The sequence below is a fragment of the Falco cherrug genome, chromosome 17, assembly GCF_023634085.1.
Source record: "Falco cherrug isolate bFalChe1 chromosome 17, bFalChe1.pri, whole genome shotgun sequence".
Classification (NCBI taxonomy): domain Eukaryota; kingdom Metazoa; phylum Chordata; class Aves; order Falconiformes; family Falconidae; genus Falco; species Falco cherrug.
In genome coordinates, this window is record NC_073713.1 from 4,317,651 (window position 1) to 4,336,501 (window position 18,851).

Sequence of the window (18,851 nt, forward strand, 5' to 3'; positions counted from 1 at the left end):
AAGAGAGCCGAGAAGAATTAAATAAACCCTCTCCCACCTTCGAAAGCAAGGAGTGCTTTAAAAAACCAAGATCAGCTTTCAGCCGCATGTCCTCGGGTGGAAATAGCCCCTGATTTTTGGGGGTAGCCAGGAGGAGGGTGGCTGCAAGGTGACTGGGACCTCGGCCAGCCTGGGCTACGCGCCTGCGCCCAGCCCCAGCTCTGCCATCTGCTGCTGCCCTCACGCGGCTCTTTAACGCTGATTATGGGATGTTTGGGCTGTTTTCTGACAGCAAATCGTTCAGAGGGGACCAGAAATAATTCAGAGTGCCACGGAAAGCCTTTCCGCTCTTCGATCGGGCTGATTTCTGTCCGGCAGCACTCTCGGTGGCTGGGTTTGTCACCTTGCAAATGGGTTTTCTCTGCACGCTCCGAGGCGGCGCCCTGCAAAACGCTCGGCCCAGCATCGCGGCGGCGAGAGGAATCGGTGCAGTTCAGCAAAACTTGGTGGAAAAAAAAGTATCTGCAAAACGCTCGTCGTGGTCAGCGGTTACAACTCACGAGACTTCATGGCACGGCCTTTATCAGGTGGATTTGTGGAGACGTATGGCTCTGCTGCTTAATCCTCTGCACGCCGAGCCTGTGTGCACCTCCCGACATCCAGCCGTGCAAAATAAACCGGCTCAGTGGTGGATAGATAGGAAAGCTGGCATTCAAAGAAAGCTAGTTAGCCCTTACAGCGCTGTTAATAAGCAATAAAATCCCTGCTGCAGCCCCCTTAGTCTGCAACAGGCTCTTTGCACAAGGGGAGAGGGTGTTCAAGGACGAGCTTTGCCTTTCCTGGGGGTAAGCGTGGGGTTGCGAGCGCTTGGACCTGCCAGTAGCTGCTTTTCTGTTCCATCACGAGCATGAGCACAAACCCAGCTGCCATCCATCCCCCCACCGTTACGCAGCAGTGAGAAGACTTCACTGCAGAGCATCCTTCCAGCCCCAGGGTTCGAGACATGAAGAGTTGCAATTCCGTTTGCGCTGGTGTTTATTTTTTATATATGAATATAGATACAGATTTTTTAATCCCTATACTCACTACTGGTGTATTTTCCTTCTATCTAGGAGGTGACATTTCCAGTCACTTTTTACAAGAGATTAGGTGGCAAAGGCAGGCTAAAAACAAAACCTGTGCCTGTTTCATCTCACTTTCCAAGCTGAGAGGTTTATTTTCAATGGGAAACTGGGACGTTTTACGAATCCCTGCTGCTAAGCTGTGTATCTTACAGTCCTTCAAGCTTTACAGGTCTGAGGGATGGATTTGTCTAAGCTATTATTACACACTCTATAATTTATCAGTCTTAAATTTAAGGATATCAGCTCACTACGGATTTTTTTATTTCACATTTATTCGCTTTTTCAGCCTTTAAGCGAATGAGAAAACTATTAACAAAACCTCTCTTTAGTTCAAAGCTTCGGTAATAAAATCAGTACTGCATACAATCAAGCTGTGGCGGTGCAAATTTGACACAATCTCACATTCAGCACTCTTCTACTCTTCCTCCTTGAGCTGATGCTTTGGTCCAGAGGTACCTGACCTCAGCCTGGAGGTTTCCCTGACTTCAATCACGGCACGTCAAAGCCTCCAGGCTCTTGGAAAAGTCAGCTGGCCCAAGGATGCCCTCCATCACTACGGAAACACACATGGGAACCCATCGGATGAAGCCATCTCATCACATTAAGTTTCTGTGCTTATTTTGGCTGCTAAAAATCACCCCAAATTGTGCTCATTTCAGAGAGGGTGATGTTCAGGGAGGCATGGAGGGCAGCTGCCCGCGGTGTGCTCCATGTGCTTCCCAGCAGCAGAGAGGTGGCACCTCTCTTCACCCTTCCAAACCATAAATATGTAATTAGATTTTTTTGATTCCTTCTAGAAAACAGATTCTTCATGTATTTGGAGAAGGAGATTGCACCCTCTTCACTCTTCATCAGATCCATTTAAGAAGGCAGCTTGGGAGCTCGTGTCACACTTTTGCTGCCGGACTCCCAGACCGATGTAGGGCTCCGCGCTGCCTCTCCTGCACCTCTGGATGCAGCTGGAACACACGAGCGATAAACTGCTGTTAGCAAAACCCCCAGACAAATGCCAGGGTGCTCAGGGGAGCAAAGTGCGCTTGTGGTGAACACACAGAGGGGCAGGAACTATTATAGAGGTCCTCAAATGCTGGTTGAGGGGAGGATTGGTTTTTTTTATTCTCTAGAGTCTATTTGCTTGCATAGACTGGACTGATCCTTCTGTAGCCTGTGTCTCAGCAAGCCATGCAGCATCCTTTAGAGGCTCACAGGTGGTAGGAGTACCCTCGAAAGTGGGATACATCCCCTTCCCATCCCCTTGGAAAAGCCATGCTGGGGGCTGGTGATGTTTTAGCCATCACAGTGCTGTTGTACCTCTAACGACTCAGTGACTGTCAACCGCTTTGAAACCCTTGCAAGGGAGGGGACTAAATGTCAGGGCATCCTGGTAATGCTTTGATTTTTTTATCGAATTAAAGTTTTACTTCCAGCACTGGGTGCAGAGAAAAAAAAATAAAAAACCAAAACCAGCGTGATTTCCAGGAGCAGCTCCAGGGGCTCAGCCATTTGCTTCTCCGCGTTCAACACCCGTGCCTCTTGCTGACACTATTTTGCATTCCGTGCACTCGACAAATTGTTGCCGTGCCCTAAAACTTGCAGTAGTCAGGGGCTGCTTATTCAGCTGTGACTTTGTAGGTTGGGATCGGCTGCAGCGCATCCGCAGCTCACCGCAGCCACCCCCGCCCCTGCCCACCTTCACCCCCCAGCCGTACCAGTAAGTGAGGGTGTAGTTGATAGCCAGGGTGGCCACAGCAGCTGCCCAGTGCCAGAAGAAGCACATGGTGAGGAACATGATGTTGCTGTGGTCCTTCTCATCCCACGTGGGGCCTCCCCATGGCTGGAAGAGCACAACACCGATCTGGGTGGATACAAGTGATTTATTACCTTGGGGAATCAATGTACCTCCAGCAGCCCCCTGTCCATCTCGGTCCCCACCATGGTGACCAAGGGATTTGAGCCCTGACTGGGATGCTCATTTGTACTGGCCTTACTGAGGCCCAGCCTTGCAACGAGAGGCCACACCAAGCAAGGTCTGTGCCTGCGGCCTCTTTTTCTGTACAATAACCCCACACAATGGTCTGTCCCTCTGCACTGCAGGCTCCTAGCCATCCTTTAAAAACTCCAAATTCAGTATTTTACAAGCTCAGCCCAGTTTTAACCTCTGAATAAAGGCTGGTTTGAGATAGCGCAGCAGACCTGGGGCTGAGAAAGAGGAGGGGAACTCGCATTTCTTGGTGGCAGCTTGGTTTTGGGAGCAGTTAGCTCCAACTACTACCAAAGCGAGCAGCTGGTTGTATTTTTACTCAGCCATTTTATTGCTTGATGGGGTTTGCATCTCTCCACTAAACCAGAGGGAGTGCTGCAGGGTGCATTAGACACATTAAGCAATTAGTCCTTGGTTGTTAGATACTGTAAAATGTTGCTCGCTCACTGCAAGTGCTCGCTTTTGCTGTTCCCCCCAGAGAAGCAATAAGCCAAGACAAACAGCTATTTCAGCAGAAGCAGTCATCAGAGATGACCTGCGATAAGTAAATTTTCATTCTGGGTGATGATCTATTTATGAAGCGAGCCTGGCAAAATTATCCTTCAGAGACGTGCGATTGATACGTGATGTATGGCTAATTCTCCTCTTTTCCCATTGCTCTCCCACCTCGGTGCTCTGCTCCACATGAGAAGGCAGAACTGACCTGCCAGAACCACGTTCCCTGGACGATGGTGACTCCAGCTCTGAACATCTCCAGGACAATGTTGTCACGGAGGAAGACCTCCAGCATGGTGCTGAAGGCCCCTGAAAAGATGGCGATGAGCAGCAGGGAGTGGATATGCTGATCCAACATGGGGCGGTGAAGGACATGGTAATAAAAGAGACAACCTGCCAAAAGACGTACCGTGCTTAGAGTAGTGTTAGCAACACCGTGACCACAGAGGCACGGCAGAGTAAATCACCCACCCGGTTGGCAAACTGAGACGGGTCACCATGAGAACAAGGGACTCCACACAGCACCATCCCTCTAGGTCTCCTGCCATCCCACCAGCCTGGAGGGATGAGATGCCCAGCTGTGGGGCAGGAGGGTCTGAGCAATACGGGGACCAAAGAGGACAGCTGACGGGGGGGTTCTTCCCGTGTCGGTGCCATCACCTCTTCTGATCACCCCCCCCTCGCAGCCGGGTTCCTGCTGTGTCCTGCCTTTCTATTGCTGAACATCACCATTTTCTCGGGAGCTGTAAATGATAGATTTCTTTTTCTTACATGCCAGACTGCGCCTGTTGAGCCGCCCCTGCTCTGCTTCAGAAACCACTGGGATCAGGGAAGGGAAAATAACAACAGACACGCCTTCCTTAAGGGCTTTTTTATATAAGCAAGACCTTCATTTCCTAGTGCCTTTTCCCCATGTGATCCAAGAGGGGTCTGAAATCCTGGCTCATGACTTGCGAGACAGCCTGAAGACAAAATGATATTCATGATGTACTGAAGCTGGAATAAGTCAGTCGAATTTGCCACGTGCAACGCAAGCAGATGAGGATGACGCTGCCTGCAGTGCAATTAATGGCTCTCGGGGGGGAACGCAGGGCATGCGAGCAGCTCTGTAGATGTAAGATAAATGCAGCATCCACCAACCATTTATCATAATGAGGAAACTCAGCCCACTGCTTTGTACTGCTGCCACCCCAGAAATCCCAAACCAGGCAAAGCCAGGACTTATCGATGCCTGTATTTCCCACCTTGCTACGGACCACCCTTCAATAATATATCACCTACAACGTGTTTTATCTTCAGGGGCATTCAGAGCACTACCTCAGTCTGGCAAATTTTGGTCCCTTTCTGACTCACCCTCCAACATCCCCCCCTTGCCGCGAGTCACGGGCCACCTTCTACCGACCTTCAACGAACACAGCCACGGAGAGCATGAGGCGATCCAGACCCCGCGGCACCACCTGGGAGGTGTAAGTGAAGACATCCACCACCCCGGAGAGGCCGTAGAAGAGGTACATGGTGGTGTGCTGCCAGTTCATCAGCTTCACCCAGTCACGGTTCCCCCCGCTGTAGAGGTACAAGTGGGGGCCATCCGGGACGAACTGCTCTGCCAGCATCCCTGCACGGACACACACGAGACCATGGCGTTCCTGATGGTTTATTTGCCATGGTGGTTGGTGCTACTCATTGCTGCAGGGGGGTCTGAAGCAAGAGCTGATGGGTTTACGCTAGGGAGAAAAGGCTGGGTGCAAAAATCAGGGCTGCCCGTACTAATGGTTGCTCAGCTTGGGGAAGGGGTATGAGACTTGGTCTTATCACATCAAACTCTATTACAGATCAAGACAAGATGAACATCTAAGATGCATCCTACCATGTCTGGACAGGTTTCTCTGGAGCAAAGGCTCCAGTACGGTCGTTGCTACCGGCCGGGAAGTTACCAGCACTGCTAGTCAAATATAACCCTTACCTATCAGAGCAAAGATGATTTTGATTCCCCCTTCGATGGCATCCACGCGCTGGAAGCAATAAATCCTGTGGTATTTCTTATTTACTTTCTGGCTGAGATACTGCAGCGGGTATTTCACAGACCACCAGAGCCCAAAGAGCAGGAAGAAACTGCCTGGGAGCGCGTGACCCTTGAAGTTTGCCATCCTGACAACCTCCTCTCACTACAAGGCAAAGAAAAACGTCATTATACGACATACACCAGTTATTTGACATAACACTGGGGAAAAAAGATAATGGGATTTTCCCTTCAGGAAGGACTGGAAAAGGCTTGACCAGGCACATAGGAATAGGAAGGAGCATGGGGAAAGCCTCCAAGGGGGAGAGGTGGGAACATCTGGGACCTCCCTGAGGTCCTTGCCCCAAGACTGGGAAATATCCACAAAAGCCAGAGCCCAGACCAGTTTAGCAGAGGCCTCATATCTGCTGTGGTCTCTGACACATCCCAGTCTGAACCTTGCATCCCCCAGGATCTCTCCCATCAGTGGTCTCTGCTTCTCCTACCCTTCTGCAGGTATGACTGAGAGCATCTGCTGCCGACCAGGGCAGGGTGGGCTTTTGGGGACCACGGAGGAGAGATAACACGCAGGGAAAAGAGTAAGGTCTAGGGGTAAATGTCCGTGGGTTTCTGCAGCTCCTTGAACAGCCACAGATATCGTGTGCTATGTCCAACTTTTTTTTTTAAATTCCTGGAATTATTTAGCCCGTGGAGGGTGAAGGAAAAAAAAACCCAAACCAACCCACAAAGCTACCCCACATCTATTTCGCAAAGCCAAAGCATTTTGTTAAAAATGTAGTTTCAGAAATAAAAGCTGCTGGAAACAAAACATTTTGGGTTTGGGTAAACAAACCAACGTGCTACCGGCATCCCTGCCGCCTCCCACCCCTTATTCTCTCTGGAGCATCACTCAGCCCGGATTTGCACTGCGCGGAGCCCCGGGATCCCAACCGAGCTGCTCGAGCCCCCGTGCCCCTTGGTGCCGGGGCACATGCGGGCGGTTTGTAGCAGAGCCGGGGGACGCGTTTCCTAGGAGAATTACAGCAATTAAAACCCAGCCGGCTCCTGTTTGCCATTTGCTGGTTTGCTTAATTGGGTGAAGAAACGATTAGCTCTTTCATGTGGGCTCGAGCATATGTTTGGAGGCCTGCCTCGGTGCAATCACAGGTCGGTTGTGGCAGGCTGGTCAATTAGGATCTTTTTTAATTGATAGCAAAGGCTGTGTTGCAGGTACCCAGGGCTTCCTTCTCCACTGAGTGATGCTCCTCTCCGCTCCGAGCTCCGCTTAGCGCTGGGCAGAAACCAGCTCTCTCGTGGAGTGGGTGCCATCCATCTGCATCGTTTGATGCTGGACCTGACCTCCCCATCCCAGATGCCCACGACCCCGTTATCCTTCAACCACCTTCCCCAGCTGTGTTTTGGGCTTCAGTCCCCACCGGCTGGAATTATAAATTAAAAAATGCTCTTACTCTCCTGTTGCCTGCTTGCTGCATAAAGGGTAATCTGGGTGTGAGGTTGGACAAGGCTTGCTGCTGCCAGCCTTTGAGAGAGGCGATCGGCTGCTTTGGCTTTATTAATACCTAATTTCAGGTCGGTTTGTCCCAGGAACGCCTTGTTTCGCCCCTTCAAGTCCCTGCCCGCGCTATCAGCAGGGTGCAGATACCACCTCCCAGAGGCAGGCAAATCCGCCGCGTTAGATCAGACCTGCTCAAGCCCTGTTGCCAACCTGCCCAATGTGAACTGGTTTAACCAAACCAGCTAATCCAACACCTGGAGGTGAGCAAACATTGCCTCCTCGTGCAAACACCACCCCGGTGCAGGCAGGCACATGCCGCAGCAAACACGGCTGAGGTCCTTGTGGCTTACACCAGGCTGGTCCTGCCTCCACCACACACCGGGGAGCTATCACGGTGGGTTTCATGCGAACAGATTTAGGAAGGGATTTAATCCCAGAGTGGAAAAACTGTGCATAGAAATATTATTTTCTACCGTATTGGCTAGCAGCTTTGCAGGCAGTTGTTAGCAGTGCTGCAAGGCTCTGCCTTATTTTGTGACTTAAAAGGAGAGATTTATTGACAGAGGGGGCACTGGGTAATTAAACACAAAATCAAAGCAGGACGCCATTGACCAGGAATGCGAGCACAGTCCAGTGGGTTAATACAATAGTCTGTTTGAAAGAGACAATCGGGGAATCAGAGCATCCACCTGTATCCCTGTGATTAAGGGAGCAGCATACCTGAGCCGGGGAGGTGGCTGAAAAATCCCTGTTTTCTGGGTGAGCAGAGAATCCCATCACATACATGAAACTCTAATACCAGGATAATGACCGAAAGCAGAACTAACTCGAGCCCGGAATACCACAACAAGAAGTAGTGCAGCCATATCACAACACATTCATGCTATAATTATAACACTCCCGCAGGAATATATAGTCAAATATATAGTCAATAACTCCGTGACCTAGCTCCAGCAGTGACATTTTAAAGGCAGAGATTTAACGGGACCTGATAGTTTCCCACGGGAGATTGGTGCAGTCAGAGTGGGATGACCGAAAGGATACACTAGTCAATCAAAGTGGGGAAACTTAAATGTTTGAAACCTTGGGGCGCTTACGTGAGATGGGCTGAGCTCGGCAGGGCGGCGGGGCTGTTCTGGGGTTGCTGCCGTCTGTACCCACCCGACGGCTCGTAGCAGGAAGCAGGGCAGTTTACGTGGGACGCGTGACCAGCAAAACTATTTCTCCTGCTTCTCTTCCTCCTCTGAAAATATGCAAAAGGTGAACACAGTGGGGGAAAAAAAAAACAACAAACCCCAAACAATTCTGTTTTCAACTGCGAGTGCCCTGGAGCAAACAGCTTTTGTTTATCCCTCCAGCTCCAAAAGCAGCGAGACTTTGCCTGCTATCAGCTACGTTGGGGAAAAGGAAAAGCTCAAGGTCCAGCTGATGGTGGGGCTGGTAGCAACAAGCACCATCACAGGACATCCCTGCAAAGTGTGGCTTTGCCTCGTTCCCTCGTCGCCCAACCTGCGCGTTCGATAATGCATCCGCATCCCTGCTGGCTTGTAATTAGTGCACTTTGCCCCCTGTTTATTACAATGCCGTGCGCTGCGCCGGCTTAATGATTTACTGTTTCATCTGCTCTTACCACCTCTCAAAGGAGCTGGTTTCTCTTGGTTCAGAGCTAATGTGCCCAGCCACCCGGGGAGGCGTCTGGAGCAGCAGGGAGGATGGCGAGGAGCCCAACGAGGCTTTCACCTCTTCTTCTCACTCTACCCTGGCAGCCACAGATAATCCCTTTTCAGCCAAAACTTTCGAGTTTTCCAAAGGTCTCATTTGCTTTACCAAGGGTGGGTTTTTTTGTTTTGTTTTGGTTTGTTTTTGTTTTTGTTTTTGTTTTTGTAAAGGTTTTATTAGTGCATCAATAATGTCTCAGTCAGGGCACCGCTCCCGTTTTCCCCAGCTTGGAAGTTACAGTCTAAAGTTTGCCATTGGAAACAGCTCACAGCCGTCCCCCCTGCAATTAACTGTGCCCTTCGACCTCTGCAAATCAGGCAGTTCAGTCACACCAGAGCTGGTTTGCTCGCCGTGGGACCTGCTGCTTGGTTCTTGGAGTGTCCTGGGTTACAGGGACACTCCCCGGGAAAAGGCTGACTCAGTGAAGAAGAGTCTCAGTGAAGAAATGTCTTAGCATGCAAAAAAAAAAAAAAGAAAAGAAAAGGAAAGGGCTGAGCTCAGGCTGAGCTGGGGAATGCCACCGAGGTGTATCCCTGGAAATAACAAAGCTATTTCCAACCTTCTAGAGGTGGTTTGGGTCTCCTGCTGCCGACCCTGAGGCTTCAGGACAGCATCAAGCCCAGACCTCCAGCCTGAGAGCAGCGGAGCGCTTTGGCTGAAGGAGCATCCTCGGGCAGCCCGGTGCCTCCCTGCTCTGAGTGCGGCGTAACCCCACAGCCCAACTTCTCCGCCTGGGAGGGCCGGCAGCAGCCCACCGCTGGAGAAGATGACATGAGGGTGGGATAACCCTGCAGACAGAAAGAGGGCAGAGGAGACACCCAAGAGATGCCGGGAGAAGCATCGCCTACAAATACGAGCTTTCCTGCTGCCCGCTGCCCGCCTGCACTGCCTCGCTCCATTACCAGTGCTGTCTTACTTGTCTGAAGAGGCACTTCTAATCATAGCAGCACTTCCATTAGCTCCCCTAGGAGTTGGATCCCTAATGCATTAATGTCAGACTAAAACCCTACTCTGAACCATTTCATCCCATTATCATCGGGTTTTCTTCTATCTCTGCCTCCATCTGCACTGGGGAGCATTAACGGTGACACTGAGCAATCACGTTACTTGTTACTAATACTCACGAGACCAGCTGCGTCTGCAAAACCGGGAAAGCAACTTTTCTGTCTCTAAAGGATCCTTAGTGGGTTTAGACTTGGGTTAAAAATTATCATCAGCATCGGGGCCTCTTAGGCTCAATTGCCGGGGAATATCTGGAGGACCATCAGGTGCTGCCGGAGCTTGCGCAGGCAGGCACACGAGGTAGACCGGGCTAATCTGAAAACAAAGGCCCGCTGCAACGGGAAAAATCAATGTGGAAGTTCAAACTGAGATGAAAGCTTCAAATTTAGGATGCTGGACCCCAGCTCTATTTAATAGACACAACGGACTCACCTAAAGAGAGACACTGGGGGAGAGATGGACCGAAAAGCTGGCGATGGAGAGGTTATATTGCGCTCTGCCGGCTACCGCTCTTTCTGCCTTCCTTTTCTTAAGTCCCTGCTTTGGATGCTCCATCCCTACCCCTTGTGCTGAGCCCCACCATCAGGCAAGCAGCAAGCAGCAGCTCAAAGTTACAGCCAAGCAGAGAAATATAAGAAATAAATTAGCTAAAGCCTTCTTAATTACAGGGGCTCAGAGTGGGAGCTTCGTCATCCTTTTGCTTCTCTTTATGACCTACAGTTGCTTATTTGTGGTTTTAAGGCAACCGGGTCTGACTTTCAAAATGATTTGTTTTGGGAAATGCGTGTTACCATCTTAGAAGCCATTTTTCTTTGCCTCTGCGTGACACCAAAGAGATAAGTGTTTTTTAAAGGTGGTGGTTGCCATGGGACTTGGCGAGCCAAGGTCTGTGCGCTGAACTGCCTCCCCAGCTCCACCACGTGCCACGGTGGGACAGCCCCGACACCCCCAACCCCTACTCCTCACAATCACCGACCCAAACAGCCACTCAAAACCAGCATTACCACCACCAGAAACGCCGCAAAGATCGGTATTTTTTCCGCAGATGAGAAAATTGCTCAGCATCAAACGGTCCCGATTGCCCCACGACGCAACCCAGGCTAAGCACGTCTCCCAGCCGCCTTCCACATCCCATGAGGAAAACTGTCCAAGACCAGCTACTAAAGAAACCATTTCCATTGCAACATATCCCTGATACACCCCCTCATCCCCCTTAAACACACAAACCTGAGGCTGTTGAGCACCGATTTAATGATCTAATAGATCGCCGTGGCTGCCCGACATAAACCTCCGCTAGCGCCCTGCGCCTGGGCGATGGCACCCTGCTGCAAAAGCGGGATGTTGCTCGTTTTTTAACGACAAGCTGGTGGAAGGAAGCTGGAAGAAGGAAGAACCCCTCCCTGCAGTGCCCTGCTAGGGGGGCACTGTCCCCCAAGCAGGGCAGTCCCCCAGACTCTGGTTTTCCTCCCGATCTGCACATTTTAGGACACTTAAAGAGAGTTTTGTGGGTGATTCTGTGGGGAGAGGAGGGTGGGGAGGGGGTTTCTGGTTGGACGCAGGCAGCAGCGACGTGGGTCTAAGCTGTTCAACGTGGGTCTAAGCTGTTCGACGTGGGTCTAAGCTGTTCGATGTGGGTCTAAGCTGTTCGAGCTTTTATGATCGGGGGGGTGGGGGGGGGGGGGTGGGGGGGTGGCACTCACCCCTGCCTGCTGCTGGGCCCCACGTAGCGTGTTTGTTTTTCAGCTTCCTCCTTGGAAAACGTTTGCCAGGCTGCCCCACGCGTCCCACCCCAGCCTGGTGGGGACAGTAGCAAATTCCCCCCTGCCCCATCCCGCTGGGCGGTGGGACACCCCAAAGGGGTGAGGTGGGCAGACCCACACCCCAGCATCCCCCATGATTTTCTTTCCCAAGGGGAGTGGGTCTGGGGTCACCCTGAACCCTCTCCTCCCTCCCTCTGGGGCTGGTTTGGGTGCCAGATTCAGGGGTCCCCACATCCATCCCTACCCAAAGGGTGGGCAGGTGGGGAACCTTCCCCTCCGAGCTAGGGGGGGTGAGCCCCACGGCTCAGGGTGATTTCCCCCCCGCCCCTTCCCTAGCCCTTTCCAAACACGATCCCCCTCCCCAGCCAGCAGAGCCTTACCTGTCCCGGTGATCCCGCTGCCGCACCTGCGCCCAGGTGAGCCGTGCTCCTCCCCTGCCTCCTCCCCACCAGCCCTGGGTGCTGTCGGCCTCCCCGAACCCCGGCCAGAGGGGAAAGATAACCCTGGACACACGAAAAAAACCCACCCCTGTGCACACCGAGTGCTTTAATTTGCAGTTTTCCCCCACAAAATTCCTGACTTGAGAAACTCGCTCTCTCCAGGTTTCCCCCCGACCCCACCAAAAAAAAAAAAAAAAAAAAAAAAATCTTTATTTTCTCCCATTTCATTGCAATGATTAAATTTCTTCCTCTTGGGCTCCACCATTGCCCACCTCACGTGGGGACAGGGGGGCCCTATGGGGCATTACCCCCCACCCCAGCTCCCCGCATCCCTCGGCGCAGCCCCGGCCATGAAACACTGCAGAACGGATTAATTTCTTTAAGGCACTTCATTTTCCGTGCTTCCCAGGTCGTGATGGATGCTCCTCCGGGGATCCCTGCTCATAACCCATATTTCAACTCCAAATGCAATTTTCTGACCAGGCCTCCTATAAAACGTAGTTTATTCTTAATAATACTTTCCACTTTCATCTCCAGCCCTGCAAGTGCTTTACAAATGTTAAATAATTAACCCCCACGACGCCCTTGGGAGAGAGGTAAGCGTTATTATCGCTATTTGTAAGAGAAGCCCTGACAGCCTTCTGTGCAATAGCCCTGGTTTTAACGCACTTTCATGGAGCAGTGCAGCTACTTACATCACTGAGAGCAAATACACCTGCCACAGGGAATTTGTAGGAAGAAAGCTGAATTTTCATGTTTTAAATACATACACACACACCCCCACCCACCCCCTTTATATAAATTACTTCATGGTTAGAAGTGCTGCCTGGCAATCCCCTGTATTTTTTATTATTATTATTTTGATTCAGTCAAATCGAATTATTCCCTCACTCCGTCCCACAGCGTTGTTTAAACAGGTGACTTCCCCGAAAAATAATTATCCATTTATTCATCCTTTCTCACCGCTCCGAGAGGTGGGTGCTGCTGGATGGGGGGAAGCATCCCGCAGGCATCCTCTCGCCGCTGATTTTATCGGCGGTGGGGTTGGATGCCCAAACCGTGCTTGTTTTTTCAGGTGAGGCGATTCAAATTTTCCAGAGGCAAAAGCCAAGCTGCAGGCATTTCTTTCCTCTGGTTAGGCAGCTCCTCCGTTAAATCCTTTCCTCAATGTCCCAGGAGCCTGCTGCCATTCTAACCTGTGTCCCACAAGCCCTGGAATAAATCAGAATAAATCAGGGTGTTTACACCAGCCCTGCTGCAGGCGCATGGGGAGCTTTACCCCCAGAAAACTACGCCTGAAACTGAGGTTGAGGAATAAATGGGAGGAAAACAAGTGATGAGAGGGAGATCCTGGAAACAGAGAGGATTATTTGGCTGGGGAGTTGCTGCCTCTCTGTGCAAGCTCATGAAAAACGAGGCAGGGGATGTCCAAAACCAACGCCCCCAAAACATCATGCAAAAATCCTGCTTGTAGCGCTGAAGTTGCTGGACCTGGTGCATAAATCCCACAGCTCCTCCCATCCTGGAAGGCCAAATTCAGCTAAACTTTTAGCTAAACCTGACTCTGAAATGGAAGTTTGCCCCTACCTGACACTGCTGAGCCGTTCAGTGTTTCTTAGCTACCAGGAAATTTGCACCGTCAAATATTTGCAGAACGAAACCACAGGGGGTGGGGGGAGGTGGATCTTACTATAAGGAAACAAATAACCTCTCTGTGTGTATTTATTGTAGTAAAGACCATCCCTGAGCTGGGGGTTGAACAGGACCCCACCTCAGCAAAACCTCTCGCTTCCCCGTGGTCCTGAGCAACCGTTTCCCAATAAAACACATCAAAACCCAAAGTCACCTCTAATTTATAGCTACACCTTCACTAGAGCTCAGGCACCCCTTAAACCCCTCTGCAGTTCCTTAAATGGCCTTGAAATCACGTGTAAAGGGTGTAACTCATCTCACCTGTGTCCAGGATTCGGCCCCCCTCACCAGCCACGGTCCATGGAGGTGGGAGTCCTGGTCACCATGTTGCACCCCAGCCAAAAAAAACCCCAGGGCTCAAGTCCGGATTAGCAGCTTTTCTAAATCTTATTGCCTTCCTGTGAAATCAGTCCTGGCAACAACAAAAAAATAATAATCACAATTCCTGTCCTAGGAATTTTTGAGGCCTCGAAATGGTGTTTTGTGTCCTGCTCATCTCTAATTTTCCACCCCCTGATTTCTGTCCTCTCCCTGCCTATCCCACACAGAAGTACAGCCCCTAAACATATCCATAGGACCTCTGGCAGCAAACAGCAGCCTGCCAGTCTCTTCACACTGACATGCAAACAAACCTGCAGGGAGTAACCAGGAAAACAGGAGCCTGATGCTCTGGGAAACATCTTCCCTCTGGGAAGGTAACAGGCTCTTTGGCACCTGCCGTCTCCAAGGATGCAGCGTTAGATACAGGCTGGAGCACACGGTAGGAAGAGGAGGGAAACATGCGTAAATTTGCATGGGAAGAGCTCAGAATTAATTGCTCAGAGAAATGGGGGAAATGACGGAGGAAATTAGTTCCCTCATTTTCCTGTGCTGGCAGAGGGGATGGGTGAAAGAGCCGTCCGCCACGTGGATGCGCATCTGGAGAGGGGAGCTGCACGGGTTGCCTGCAACTTTAAGATGCAGGAAAATTGGAAAGCAAGCTGGCATACTCGCCCAGGCACAAATATTTATGTGGTCCCTCGCTGGGATATTGATGTGTTTTCCAACCAAGACAATCACATCTTGTTTTCCTTGCCCCCAGCCTCCTGCACCCATGCACGGGTGCATATGAAACCTGCCTAAATGAGCGGGTGCTGTGAAACATAGCACCCACCGGTGGCAATATCTGCAGGAAAACGGTTGCATACCTATACCCTCCCATTCTGAAATGCATCTCCTACGGAGGCAACAGGGAGCAGCTCTGTCCTGTGGTACCCAGGGAAGGATCCCTTCACAGCATCCTCCCGTCTCAGGGCTATTTGCCAGCTGAGCACTTACCCACCGCACGCAACCCAGGTCTGCAGCGATGCCAAAGTGCTTTGCAAGAGGAGAAGGGGCAGAGACCTGCAGCTGCCTCCAAACCACCATCAGCAGAATTTACTCCTCGATGCGGGTGGTGAAAAGAGCCCCAGGGAGGTGCAAGCTGAGCATTTAGCAAAGGAGATAGCGAGGGACTGGTTGACCTCTGCTCAAAACGTGACCTAATTCTTGCAAACACCCTGTTCCCTCGCAGAGATGTCTAGGAAGGTGTTTGCCAGACATCAAAACGAGAAGATTAATAAATCCGATATGGCACCTCTGCAGCTGCAGAGAGCAAACAGCATCCATGCATGGCCAGACCAAAAAGGAATCGCTCTGGGGCAGAACAAGCAAAATAAAAACCCAAAGTTTTCCGTTATACCCCCTCCCCATGAACAGATCCAAGACCCCAGATGGATAAAAACAGCCAGAGGGGACCAGAATTAAATCAAGGTGGGGACAGCTCAGCCCCGGTGTGATTGAAACTGCATCAGTCCCAGCTGGCTGCCAGCACAGCAGCATGCCTGCAGAAAGCAAAAGCGTTAATAGGGGACAGAAGATCATTAAAAAGAAAATTGTGCAGCTAGATAAAAGAAATGTAACAGACAGTGAAGGTGGAGAGCAAGGGAACAGCGCAAGGCAGCAGAGAGGGGGATGCAGGGAGAGGTGGTGAAGGTTAAAATTTAAAGCAATTGCCATGAAAAGGGAGCACAAAGTGGGCAAAACTTGAACAGGGGCGAGCAGGGTGAAAAAATAACTCCCAGCTGATGCCGAGCATCATGATCTTTTTTTTTTTATCATAAAAATGATTTTATTTTTTATTATTATTATTATTGTTTGGGTTTTTTTCCCCTCCTTCAAGCTGCATTCAGCAGTGAGTGGAGCAAGGGCACATCTCGGTGGCAGAGGGAGGAATGTCACCTCCCCAGCCCCTTGCTGCTGTTCATGTCACCTGTTAAAACTAGTGGATTTATTTGGCATCCTGACCTGGAGCTGGAAGAAATGCCTTTGCCTGAGGGTGAGGTTACTGGGGAAGTGAAGCTGTGAGGGACCGGCAGGATCAGATGCGGTGGGTAATTTCATCTGAAAAGCGAGGGAAAATTAGTGCATCATCTTGACACCTTAACACTGAACCCTTTGCTTTTAAAATTAAATTTGGAAAGTGTTGTTGTTAAGACTGCCATTTACTTTTTCTCCTTCCCCATATTTATCATCCTTAAAATTTCCCCCCTCCTCCCCAGCACTCCAGCTCCAACTCTCTTTCCTCAGCAAACATTTATAATTTCTGCTAATTGTCAGCATCCCAATCAACCCTAAAAAGTTGCATTTCATCAAAATAAAACATACCCAGGGCCAGGGGCCAAGAGCAAATCCAGAAATTGAAACTTACTGAGTTTTAGTGATGGAAATACAGCTGTGATGTACTACAAAGCCGGGTCCCCATAAGCTCCCCTGGAGTGACCTTGGAGGGTGAAGCATTTCAGCCTGCCCTGTAAACCCACGGCCACAAAGGAGAAAGCGTTGGGAGGGCTGTGGGAAGCGGGTGCTGGGCTTTTTGGGAGCAGCCTTTCCACCCGAGAGCTTGCACGAGGGATTTGTGGTGTGAAATGGGAGAAGAGCAGTAACTGGAAGGGGGGTGGTGGTGGTGGGGGGGGTGGTCCTCGCGGATGCAGGGACAAGGGTTGCGGGATGCTGCTGCTGCTCTGGCCTTGGGGACAAGCCATCACACGCAAGTCGTGGCCGGACAGGTCTCCAGCGTGCAGAAATGAACCCCAGAAAAATTTGGGAACACTAGGTGGTGCTGAGGGCTCACCGAAAGGCTCCGCACCGCCAAGGGATGCTCAGGGGCGCAGGCCCAGGGGACGGGGGTCTGCATCCCCATTTCGGGGTTGGCTTTCCATGAGTGGAGCCCAGCTCCCAGCCAGCCCCACGCTGCCGGCGAGAAGCTCCGTGTGTCACTTTGTCACAGCCTTCCCTCTGCTAAAGGCGCTTCGCCGGGGTGCGGCACTGGTTTTGGGAAGACCAGCTCTAACCTGGTCCCTTCCCCTCCTTTTCTGGGGTGGTCCCGGACATCACATCCCTGTTTTACCAACGGGGAAATTGAGGCACAAGGCGAAGCATCACCCAGCACAGTTCTCATCCCCACCTGCTGTCCCAACCCACCTGGCAGCATTACTTTTCCAGCGAGGAGGTAGCACTGCCTTTTGGCGAGCCCTAAAACAAATGTGAAGGGGTTCAAAAACCTAAAAAAAATAAGGATTGCAGCAAAGTGCCTGTTTTCTGCCACCAATCTCTTTGGTGCTGTAGCTTTGCATGCACGGACGAGTTTTCCAACACCCTTTGAGAAATGAGGGGGCTGCTAATTAGGGTGAAACCCACGCAGGGCTGCCCCCCCCAGCTCCCTTTGCCCACTGCCTCCCATTCCTCCCCGCCACCCGCAGGCTCCGGTTACCCCGCGGGTCCGTAAACAGCGTCTAAAATAATTGTGCAGTTGTCACCATCGGGCAGGGGAGGTGGGGGGGGGACTATTTTAAAATGCCCAGCTTAGCCCAAAGGGCCGAGGGGATTGTGGCATGGCCCAGCTGTCCCCGCCGAGCGCAGGCGGGTGCTTCAAAGTACCAGGCGGGATGCTTCAGCGCCAGCCTGTCCTCGCTGCTCGGCTGGGGAAGGCAGCCAGGCTGGCCGGGGACCAGGCTAATGGTGTTTTGACGTGTTGTTTCAAAAGCAATTGCTGGGGCTTGCGAGACGCGGGGAGCAGCTGGAAGAGACCTGGGGGTGATGGAGGGAGGATGGGTCAGAGGTGGGAGGGGGTAAGAGGGAAGTTGGGAGAGGGATGCAGACACAGGGAGGTTGCACATCCCATTTGACTTGAGAAATTAGGGAAAAGACCCAAAACAGAGGGATGCTGCAGCGCCTCTGCTCAGGTGCTGCAAGCCCTGGACGGAGGACACAAAGACGTGAACCCAAAGGGAAGCACCTCACCGAAATCTTTCTCCTTGTCCTGTACCGCTTCTGACAGCGACACGGCCAGTATCTGCTCTTGCTGGGGCAAAACTCAGAGTCTGCAGGAAAAAAGAAACGCTAACATCTCATAATTCCATGGGACTACCAAGCTTTGGACATGCTTTGGTCATCAAGGCAGGACTTCCCCATAGCTCCAGGCCAAAAGACAATGCTTTTAATAGTGTCTATAACAGACATCATTGTATATATGCTGTCTATAACAGACAGATAATGATTAAAGCATTATTGGTGCTTGTCAGCCCTAAGCAAAAACCAGCCTGTCATTCCCTGTGGTTAGCGTGAGGCTGGATGGCTGAGAGAAGACAAGGATGCTGTCTTCATCTTGGCCTCTTGCTTGCACCCTTAATCTGCCTGCATGCGAGCTGGATTGCCCTCCCTCCTGATGGTCACCTACTGCTGAGCCTGGTGAAAAGGGGATGCTCAGCTGGGGTGACTCTTCCAGACTTACGACCTGTCTCTCTGCTTTATTTTGCATCATTTCTCTGCAAGCCGCTAAAGCGCATTGCCTGCACGCTTCCCACAATTAGCTTTCCAGGGAATGCCAGCAGCATTTCCATCCCAGTGACCTGCCCATTCACCCACTGCCTTGGCCCATCAGGATTTTACCCCCCTGAGCCAACCACCCCAGGAAATGAACAGCCTAATATCTAACAGACCTGCTTGTTATGCTAACATATGCTAACATACGCTCCTTGCTCCTCCAAGTAACCCTCCGCTCCCTTTCCCAGAAACGCCAGGCACTAGTCAGCCCTGACCTTTGATTTTTTTTTGGGGGGGAAGAA

At 51.2% G+C, this 18,851-nt stretch overlaps 1 protein-coding gene across 1 annotated transcript; it reads right to left on the reverse strand.

Annotated features, from left to right (window-relative positions):
* Positions 1-1,060: 1,060 nt before the first annotated feature.
* LOC102054328 (transmembrane protein 45B-like) lies at positions 1,061-8,434 on the reverse strand. The gene is made up of 6 exons (XM_005437606.4): positions 8,192-8,434; positions 5,543-5,744; positions 4,982-5,194; positions 3,788-3,972; positions 2,813-2,958; positions 1,061-2,062 (listed from the first exon to the last, which is right to left on the reverse strand). The coding sequence occupies exons 2-6, from the start codon at positions 5,724-5,726 to the stop codon at positions 1,945-1,947; spliced, it is 846 nt and encodes a 281-aa protein (XP_005437663.1). The 5' UTR covers positions 5,727-5,744; positions 8,192-8,434; the 3' UTR covers positions 1,061-1,944.
* Between the last annotated feature and the right edge of the window lie 10,417 nt (positions 8,435-18,851).